The 8,349-nt window shown below is 51.3% G+C and overlaps 5 protein-coding genes across 6 annotated transcripts; 2 read left to right on the forward strand and 3 right to left on the reverse strand.

The window, feature by feature from the left end:
- Positions 1–332: 332 nt before the first annotated feature.
- LOC6541291 (actin-related protein 2/3 complex subunit 4) lies at positions 333–1,155 on the forward strand. Its single transcript, XM_001969946.3, has 2 exons — positions 333–996; positions 1,072–1,155. The coding sequence occupies exon 1, from the start codon at positions 490–492 to the stop codon at positions 994–996; it is 507 nt and encodes a 168-aa protein (XP_001969982.1). The 5' UTR covers positions 333–489; the 3' UTR covers positions 1,072–1,155.
- On the reverse strand, positions 1,150–2,995 carry LOC6541361 (telomerase Cajal body protein 1 homolog). Its single transcript, XM_001969947.3, has 4 exons — positions 2,846–2,995; positions 2,147–2,789; positions 1,901–2,089; positions 1,150–1,842 (listed from the first exon to the last, which is right to left on the reverse strand). The coding sequence occupies exons 1-4, from the start codon at positions 2,853–2,855 to the stop codon at positions 1,179–1,181; spliced, it is 1,506 nt and encodes a 501-aa protein (XP_001969983.3). The 5' UTR covers positions 2,856–2,995; the 3' UTR covers positions 1,150–1,178.
- A 208-nt stretch (positions 2,996–3,203) lies between these two features.
- On the reverse strand, positions 3,204–5,988 carry LOC26526926 (B9 domain-containing protein 2). Its single transcript, XM_015160090.1, has 3 exons — positions 5,806–5,988; positions 5,388–5,739; positions 3,204–5,316 (listed from the first exon to the last, which is right to left on the reverse strand). The coding sequence occupies exons 1-3, from the start codon at positions 5,891–5,893 to the stop codon at positions 5,223–5,225; spliced, it is 534 nt and encodes a 177-aa protein (XP_015015576.1). The 5' UTR covers positions 5,894–5,988; the 3' UTR covers positions 3,204–5,222.
- Positions 3,207–5,988, reverse strand: LOC26526452 (tectonic). Of its 2 annotated transcripts, XM_026978695.1 has the most exons (3): positions 5,806–5,988; positions 5,388–5,739; positions 3,207–5,316 (listed from the first exon to the last, which is right to left on the reverse strand). In XM_026978695.1, exon 3 carries the CDS (start codon positions 5,218–5,220, stop codon positions 3,235–3,237), a length of 1,986 nt encoding a protein of 661 aa, XP_026834496.1. In that variant the 5' UTR covers positions 5,221–5,316; positions 5,388–5,739; positions 5,806–5,988; the 3' UTR covers positions 3,207–3,234. The 2 variants fall into 2 exon arrangements, with proteins under 2 accessions (XP_026834496.1, XP_026834497.1); XM_026978696.1 differs by lacking the exons at positions 5,388–5,739; positions 5,806–5,988 and having other exon boundaries at positions 3,227–4,122; positions 4,183–5,221.
- Positions 5,989–6,382: 394 nt separating this feature from the next.
- LOC6541736 (testis-specific serine/threonine-protein kinase 4) lies at positions 6,383–7,867 on the forward strand. The gene is made up of 4 exons (XM_026978948.1): positions 6,383–6,586; positions 6,651–7,053; positions 7,124–7,434; positions 7,495–7,867. Exons 1-4 carry the CDS (start codon positions 6,547–6,549, stop codon positions 7,752–7,754), a joined length of 1,014 nt encoding a protein of 337 aa, XP_026834749.1. The 5' UTR covers positions 6,383–6,546; the 3' UTR covers positions 7,755–7,867.
- The last annotated feature ends 482 nt before the right edge of the window (positions 7,868–8,349 follow it).

Raw genomic sequence — 8,349 nt, forward strand, 5'->3', positions numbered from 1 at the left:
GCAATCAAAGATCAAATGGACTTGCCTCTAATTGCTTTAAACTTAAATTGGATTTTAAAAAATTTCTTCCAACTTTTAAGAATTTCAAAATGGTGAGATACAAATGGAAATGGAACGATGGATGGGGTCTCGGATAATAGTCAGGTTTCCTACCAGCCTAACACTGGACAACACAAAAAGGCTTTGAAGGGCACATTCGATAAGAGCACGATTAGTATTGAACGTATAAGCTTGCTGTTTCTTATTAATACCCAGCTTTAATAACAATTGTATTGTTTATTACATTTCCCTAAATTATTGTGTTTGCTTGAGTCCATCACGCTATGTTTTTGTGGCCGCACCTCGGCAGTGGTATTTTCCTGACTACGGCGCAGGGTCACACTTTTTCTGGCTGATAAATTCCAGGGCCTGTGAATCATAATAAGTTAAGTAAAAAGTGCAGATACAACTTACCGGAGGCAACAGACAACAACCGGACACCCACACACAATGGCAGCCACATTGAAGCCCTACCTGACCGCCGTGCGCCACTCGCTGACGGCGGCGATGTGCCTGCAGGACTTCCCCTCGCAGGTGGTGGAGCGGCACAACAAGCCGGAGGTGGAGATCTGCTCCAGCAAGGAGCTGGTGCTCACGCCCGTGGTGGTCTCGCGCAACGAGCGGGAGAAGGTGCTGATCGAGCCCTCCATCAACTCGGTGCGCGTGAGCATCGCGGTGAAGCAGGCGGACGAGATTGAGCGCATCCTGTGCCACAAGTTCACCAGGTTCATGATGCGCCGCGCCGAGTCGTTCGTCATACTGCGCCGCAAGCCCATCGAGGGCTACGACATCAGCTTCCTCATCACCAACTTCCACACGGAGCAGATGTACAAGCACAAGCTGGTGGACTTCGTCATCAGCTTCATGGAGGAGATCGACAAGGAGATCAGCGAGATGAAGCTGGCGGTCAACGCCAGGGCACGCACCTGCGCCGAGGAGTTCCTCAAACGGTTCTAGGTGAGTGTTTCACCACGCCATCTGATTGTGCAGACACCAACTTACTCTCGCACATCCATCACTCCTCCCTTGCAGGTGAAGGCAACCAGTCTGGACCCGGTCATGATGCTTTAGTATTTCCAAATGGATTCAAGAATAAAGACGGATTTGTAATATTTACTCGACTACACCAGTTTTATGTGTTATCCACTTTGGCCGCACCACCACATGACCACTGCGTTCTCGTAGATTACTTCCCGCTCATTTGGATTCACTTCGCCCAGCGCCGTCAACTCCTTCGTTTCCGAGCTGTTAAAGGTGACGTGGTCCCCTTGGGCACTTTGGTCTGTAAAATGGAACTGCCCCGAGCTGCTGGCCAGAATCGGCATAGCTGGGTTGAGGGACACTCCGTTGCAGCAGTCGGAATGGAGGGGCAGTATGGAAGGATCTCCGTATCTCTTTAGATCCCAAACATTAACGGATCCCCATGAGTCGCCGCTGACCAGCCAATGGCTGTCGGGCGTGAAGTCGAATTGAATACGCTGGTTGGTGTCCACATGGCGCTTCAACTCCACCAGTGGCTTCTTGTAGTTGCGCATGTCCCACTGCAAGATCTTGTCGCACTTGCGAGCTCCACTGAACAGATGCCACTTCCCGGAGCCCATCTCGCCGTAGCGCAGTTGTGTGATGCCGCCCTTGTGCCCGCCCAGCGTGAAGAGCGGTCCCTGCTTGTGGCTGCACCGCAAGTCGAAGTGCTGGATGTAGCCATGCCAGTTGCCGCAGGTCAGAGTGTTTGGGTGGTCAGTAGTTTGGGCAATGCAGGATATGGCAAACTTGACGGGGTAATCGTCGCAAAGACGACCGGGTCTGTGGAGTGGAGTAAGAGCTGGATTAAATGGTCTACGGAGATAAGTAGCCGGCTCACCTGCTGGTGTCGAAGATCTTGATGCAGCGCTTGTATCCCGCGTAGATCTTCTCGCCGTCGTGAGAGAAGGCCAAGGAAATGGCCGCCATGACTTCGTCTACGGCATCATAGCCGCTGTAGCTGCATCGCAGGGTGCCGTCGAAGGCATCCCACATGTGTATGGGCTCGTGCTGTCGCGTGGCCAGCCACCTGGTCGAAATGCAATTGATGTAAGATTGGCGGAGAGCCAGCGAGGTGTCTACTCACAAGCATGTTTCTGGTTGCTGGCTGTTCATGTGCGGATACCAGACACAGTCGTAGACAGTTCCGCCCTCGGGCACGTGCACCGCCGACTGGAGCTTGCTCAGCGGGCGAGTCTGCACCACTTGTGCGGAGTAGAGATCGCCGGGCAGCTCCATGACGTGCATGCCGTCGAGGTGAACGGGTACTAGAAGGCACGTGCCGTCCGGTGACCAGTAGCAGCCCTTGGTGTAGTGCTGAGCCTCCGTCGACGAGGTCCAGCAGCGTCGGCCCAGCTCAACAAGTACGCCCTGGAAGTACTCCGGGACAGGAGCAGCTGCAGCCTCTGGGAAGTCCGGCTTCACCTGGTTGCCGTCCGCCGTCAGCTCCAAAGTGTCCTCTATGTCGACGACGCTCTCCCCTTCCCCTTCCTCAGCCGCATCCACATCCTCCTGCGCGGATTCGGCAGCATCCGCAGATGCATTCGGCGATTCAACGCAGTTCTTCGCAGGCCGGGAACGCAGCTTCTGGATCTCCGCCTCCGAAAGAGTCACGCTCAGCTTGGGCAACGTGAGATCGCCGTTGGACGTGACCATGGTGCTGCTGAAGCTCACGTTCTGATTGAGCATAGACGCCTCCACGTCGCACATGCTGGCGCTTAAATTGGCGGCTTGGAGGAATCTTTATTTGACTTATTTTGATATTTACGTTCGAAATTTTACTCACAGTCGTCCATCTCGTTCACTTTTACCGCTCAAACTCAGTGTGACCGTGCGAGGAGAGCGCAAATATACACTTTCCGCTTGCCAACGATTTTGAAAGAGTGTAGTCCCATTTTAAAGCAATTTTCAAACTTTGTTCCAAACTTTTTTGTGTTGGGAAATGTTCATAACAAATATAAGCAACGCTATAAGATACAAAATAGCTTTCACTTCCCTCTACCTCACCGTTTTGCAACTGGCAACAGTAAAAAAACTTTATAGGCTTAAAAAACTGCTGCTTTCAAACTCATCTAAATATAATAATACAATGAACTACTCAATAATACATATTTCTTTAAAACGCAGCTTTATCAGTTTTAGGCTTTTATTCCAAAAATACATCCCAATACTAGCCTAGAGAAAAAGTTTGAAGGATCTAAGTGCCGTTCCTAGACAAATCATTTCCAGTAGCACTAAATGGTCAGAGATTTCCACCGCAGCTCCATTGCTGCGGGCTTTCCTGTGCATCCGGTAGAACATGGCGGAAACGCTCAGAGGAAGAGCCACCTCAATCTCGCTGGTGTCGAACTCCAGATAATGCCGCTGGCCCAAAACCAGGCGTGCGTGCTGCAGGACACGCTGATGTGGCGCTCTGCCCTCCACCAGGGCCAGATCTGCCACATGGAACTCGTACCCAACGCTGAGGAAGATGTTCCGACAGCTCAGGCTCTGCGTCATTTCGTCGTACACTGCCTGAACGGGCGGTGGCATCTCGTGGGCGTTCTCCGGATAGCGCACCTGCATGGGCAGCCACTTGTCCGGCTCCGGTCTGCCCAGTTGGGAGACGAACAGCTTGGCCACGTCCTCCAGATGGGCGCAGTCGTGGGGCAACAGCAGGCTCCATATCTTGGCCTGCAAGTCCTGGCAGTACTCGGTGTGGTTGGCGTGTTCCTGGTGCAAGGGCGCTGCGTGGTGCAGTTCACATCGGGTAAGGAGGTCCACGCCGAAGCGCAAAGCTTCCCTGTGGTCCAGTTTGCGCTGGCAGCTGCTGCTTCGTGGTTTTCTGGAGGGCAGGGAAAGCCAGTGAAACTCTTTCATGTTTTGGCTAGAACGGTGATAGCTTATTAGCTGCATATCCTGGCTGCTGTTCTGTGGTGACATTCTGGACAGGATTACGGGGGAGCCAGCTAGGTAGCCGAGTGACCCGGAAGTGGCCTTGGCCAACGATTCGTTCAGTGTTATAAACTCAACATTGTAGCGAACCCAAAGTGGCTCGTTGTCATCCTCCGCCAGTTTGGCCTCCTGCAGAAGGAGTTTTGCTTCTAAAATATTTGTGTAGTTGTGAACCAGTTGCAGATTTACTTGATCCACTATAATGTCCAGTTGGGTGTCGTTTCCTCGCTCCAGACAACGCAATGACTTTTCGCCTTCCTTTAGGCAGACTTGTACGATCAGCCCTTTCACTTCTTGTTCCTCCAGATCGCGCGGTTTTGACAGGATTTCGTAGGTTGAAGTCTGGTTCAGTAGGCCCCAGATACTCTCCTGCAGTTGGGCGGAGTCCTTCATCCTGCAGACGTTCCTGATCGGCTGCAAGTGCCCGATTGACTGCCTCAGCTGACAATTGGGGCTTTCGTAGGCGGCGGGCAACGCTAAGGTGGCCAATTGATTAGTCTCTGGCTGCCACAACTGAAGGAGCTGCCCGTACTTGTAGTGCCCAGCTACTGGACGAGACTGTGTGGAGTCCGATTCATGGTACTCCAAGTAATCCCTCCATTTTCTGTACTGCGAGGTATCGATATTCGTATCTTGTGGCTGGGTCTTTGCTGCTTTTGTGTTGCTGCGAAACACGCATAACCAGCCATCGTTGATCTGGCAGGTGGGCAAGCCATGGGTGTACTGGAAATCCTCCAAGCGGGATTCAAGCTGCGGTAGCAAAGCACTTGGCAGACAGTTAAAAACCTGGCGAGTTTCGGGAGGGCAATCGCTGTCGCAGCAGCAGTTGAGGTCGCATCTGCCTGCCTGAAGATCGCAGGAGCAGTAGTAAAATCTATGGTCCACGGACTTCGGCAAGGAGGTGGCTTCAGTGGAGTTCAAAGGTAGCGCCTCCGCCTGGGGAGCCGTCGACGTGGTTGGAGCTGCCGCTGCCACCTTGGGCTTCTGTGGGACCCGCGGTGGAAAGGTGATTGCAGGCGTAGTGGTGGTCACCTCCGCCTCCGGCAGTGTGCTGATGGAGCTGACCGCTTCGGTGCTCGGAGCAGCAGTCGTGGCTGTGGGCTCCGTGGTAGTGGAAGCCGGTGGCGTAATAGTGGTATTGTAATTGTGCGAAATTCCAATTTTAATGGAATGTGTGGGGTGGTGTGTGGCCAAGCACAGCACGGCTAGTAGCAGCACTGCTTTCATGGCTACTTGAACTCCACGCCGTATTTGTCGAACTTTCGGAAAATAAGGTTCAGCTCTACAATGACCTTTCCAGAACTCAGGGTTTGCAACTTGTAACTGGGCGAAGAAATATAAAATTGAAATAGCAATGTTTTTCCTAGCAGTGTGGAAAGATCTCCTTGACTCACCGCTCAACACCCGAGTAGAGCAGATCCGTCTTGCTGAGGGCCGCTCCTCCGCCACCGAAACGCTCGCGCAGCGACTGCCACAGGCCGTTGGGAGCAACCTTCCAGGTGGCGATCTCCAGGCTATGGGTACCGGGTGTGGACGGCACGTGCACAAACCCGTAGCCGACGGGCCACGACTGCTGCAGTACGTTCACGGCGTACACTTCCACCAGCAGGCGGGGCCAGCCCTGGACGGAGGCGGTGCTCAGGTGGATGTCCAACGGCTGGGCGAAGTCCGAGCTGCTTTGGAGCCGGTGCGCCGCCACGTGACTCTGGCCCTGCACCTCGCCCTGAACCAGGCGCCAGGCGTTTCCTGCCGAGTTGGAAAGCAATCAGTTTGATTGAACCGGACAGCTGCGTCTGCTGCGTGGGAACTCACCGCTCTGCAGACTCCACTTGCAGTACAGGTGCGGCTCGGCAAAGTCAACAGCTTTCAATATTTGCCCGATTATGTGCACCTCCGCCATCAATTCACCTACTCTACTTGCTTAATATTAGTCGGCTTGTTAGTCAGTTTTTATTACGGGCTTTTTTAGGTGACTGCCAGTTTAGTTTTTTTGTTGGTTGTTTTGGCAGTTGGTCGTTGTCAAAGTAACGGTAAAGCAGGGCGGGCGCTGCCAACTCATGCGGAAAGGCAAAGGAACTGGTTCGCGTTGGCAGGATCATTACCATTCATAACGATTATTTGAAAATGCCTATTTGATAGAGCTAAGATAATAGATCTTAAATATTTTACTTATACTTCAACGCCTACTACCATCATTATACTCGCATTATTATTATAATAGCCCCGTCATTGTAGTTCATTATTTATTATAAACAAGACTTGGTTTAATTCTTGTTACGCACTTTTAATTTAAGAAATAGTATTTTTTATAGTACTATTGTGGGACACTTTTGCAAAGGAAATTCTGATCTTAGATAGACTAATCAGAAGTAGGAAATAATTTGTAGTACATAAATATAAATATATATTTTCATTGTATGTCACAGTATTGAAAAGAAGGTCGCAAAATTTCTGGTTTCCTAATATGATACACATTTAATGAGTCTTTGTTTGGTCACGATATTCTCGTATTATTGGCGTTGCTGGTGAACTGTACTTGTGGTACCCCTTTTAATGGCGACATCTTCCAGAAGGAAAAACGACCAAGGCGGAGGTAAGTGCATGTATCAGTAAAAATTGGGTTTATTCAAAACACCATGGGACTGGACTTCCCCTAGTAATTGGCGGTAGCTCATCGCAGGACCTCGTCACTGACCAGAACTCGGGTCGTCGCCAGGAGCAGAAGGTTTACACCTTCAATGACCGGCCACCACAAGCGAAACCAGCGGCACCACCGGGTGCCATTGCGGCAAAACCCGACGACAAGTCGAAGCCACAGAAAACCATTCTTGAGGAGCACGGCATTATCCTCGGCAAGGTTATTGGCACTGGGAACTATGCCAAGGTCAAGATCGGCTTCTCGGAGGAGTACGGCAAGCGGGTGGCCGTCAAGATCATATCCAAGGTGAAGGCTCCCTCCGAGTACACGCAGAAGTTCCTGCCGCGAGAGATCGAGGCGGTGAAGGGTCTGCACCACGAAAATTTGATAACCTTCTATCAGAGCATCGAGACCAGTCACAGGTGAGTCGTTCTTGATGGTGTAGTTGGTGTATGTGGTGAACAAGTTTCCATGCCCTGATGCTGCACCCAGGGTGTACCTGATCATGCAGCTGGCCGAGAATGGGACGCTTCTGGACTACGTCCGTGAGCGGAAGTTCCTGGACGAGCCGCAGTCTCGCACGCTCTTCAAGCAGCTGGTGAGTGCCGTGGAGTACATCCACAGCAAGGGAGTGGTGCACCGGGACATCAAGTGCGAGAATCTGCTGCTGGACGAGAACTGGAATCTGAAGCTGATCGACTTCGGATTCGCGCGTAAGGATACCCGAACCTCTGACAACCAAGTGATACTCTCGAAAACCTTCTGCGGCAGCTACGCCTACGCCAGTCCAGAGATCCTCAAGGGTGAGCTGCGAATCCCTTCGCAATCCTTTGCTCTAATTGCTCTCATCGATATAATTGCAGGCGTGGCCTACGATCCGTTCATGTCGGACATCTGGGCCTGCGGCGTCGTCTGCTATGCGATGGTCTTCGGGCGCCTTCCCTACGATGGCTCCAATGTGCACATCCTGCTCAAGCGCATCAACCAATCGCTGGTCTTCCCGAAATCCCCGTCAGCTTCCAGCGAGTGCAAGCACATGATCATGCACATCCTAGCTCCCGTGAAGATCAGGTACAACATTCCGCAGGTCAAGGAGGATCCTTGGTATTCGCCTACTAAATAGTTGGTACTCGTTTTTGGTGCAGTGCAACAAAGGTGACAAAATTTCAAAGTTAAGCACTAGTAAACATTATATTTCGTTAATTTTCGATTGAGGTTAATAAATCAATTTTATTATCTATCTATATCTAACTTAGTTCGCTATGTTCAAACAAATGAACTGTCTATGCTGACTGAAATTTTTTGTTTGCGTCCATACTACAAGATAATCACAGTTTTCCATGAGGCAATGCAATAATGTTGCACCCTTACGTGCCACATCTGAGCTCTGCACTTCCCCTGAATTGTTCCTGCTTGTTGGAGCATGCATGTTAATGTCCCGTAATCACGTTGATTTCACAATATCCTTGCTGGCATCCTGCTCGAGGCAATGGTGTCATCTCAGCTCGGAGCTGGCTCCTCGCAATTCTGCTCGGCAATGTCAAAATTGTTTGTGGCAGTTGCCACCGCAGCTGCGTCGCCTGCCAGCGGAAATGCCGTTGCAATGGACACACAGATGGGAGGACCAAGGACCTTCTCCGCCACCCATTTTCTGCCCCCGAGTCGCCAGTTGTGTCACACGCAAAACTGACAAAACAGCAAAAATGACAACTGAAATA

Source organism: Drosophila erecta, unplaced genomic scaffold (assembly GCF_003286155.1).
Source record: "Drosophila erecta strain 14021-0224.00,06,07 unplaced genomic scaffold, DereRS2 tig00000055-arrow-pilon, whole genome shotgun sequence".
Lineage (NCBI taxonomy): Eukaryota > Metazoa > Arthropoda > Insecta > Diptera > Drosophilidae > Drosophila > Drosophila erecta.

Excerpts from the sequence above, each read along its gene's own strand:
- LOC6541291 (XM_001969946.3), top strand. The coding sequence starts at position 490 with ATGGCAGCCACATTGAAGCCCTACCTGACCGCCGTGCGCCACTCGCTG.
- LOC6541361 (XM_001969947.3), bottom strand. Across the intron at positions 2,090-2,146 it reads CAGCAACCAGAAACATGCTT|GTGGCTGGCCACGCGACAGC; the intron begins GTGAGTAGACAC and ends CATTTCGACCAG. Across the intron at positions 1,843-1,900 it reads AAGATCTTCGACACCAGCAG|ACCCGGTCGTCTTTGCGACG; the intron begins GTGAGCCGGCTA and ends TCCACTCCACAG.
- LOC26526452 (XM_026978695.1), bottom strand. The coding sequence starts at position 5,220 with ATGAAAGCAGTGCTGCTACTAGCCGTGCTGTGCTTGGCCACACACCAC.
- LOC26526926 (XM_015160090.1), bottom strand. The coding sequence starts at position 5,893 with ATGGCGGAGGTGCACATAATCGGGCAAATATTGAAAGCTGTTGACTTT. Across the intron at positions 5,740-5,805 it reads CAAGTGGAGTCTGCAGAGCG|GAAACGCCTGGCGCCTGGTT; the intron begins GTGAGTTCCCAC and ends CCAACTCGGCAG. Across the intron at positions 5,317-5,387 it reads CTCTACTCGGGTGTTGAGCG|TTACAAGTTGCAAACCCTGA; the intron begins GTGAGTCAAGGA and ends TTCTTCGCCCAG.
- LOC6541736 (XM_026978948.1), top strand. The coding sequence starts at position 6,547 with ATGGCGACATCTTCCAGAAGGAAAAACGACCAAGGCGGAG. Across the intron at positions 6,587-6,650 it reads GAAAAACGACCAAGGCGGAG|TAATTGGCGGTAGCTCATCG; the intron begins GTAAGTGCATGT and ends GACTTCCCCTAG. Across the intron at positions 7,054-7,123 it reads AGCATCGAGACCAGTCACAG|GGTGTACCTGATCATGCAGC; the intron begins GTGAGTCGTTCT and ends TGCTGCACCCAG.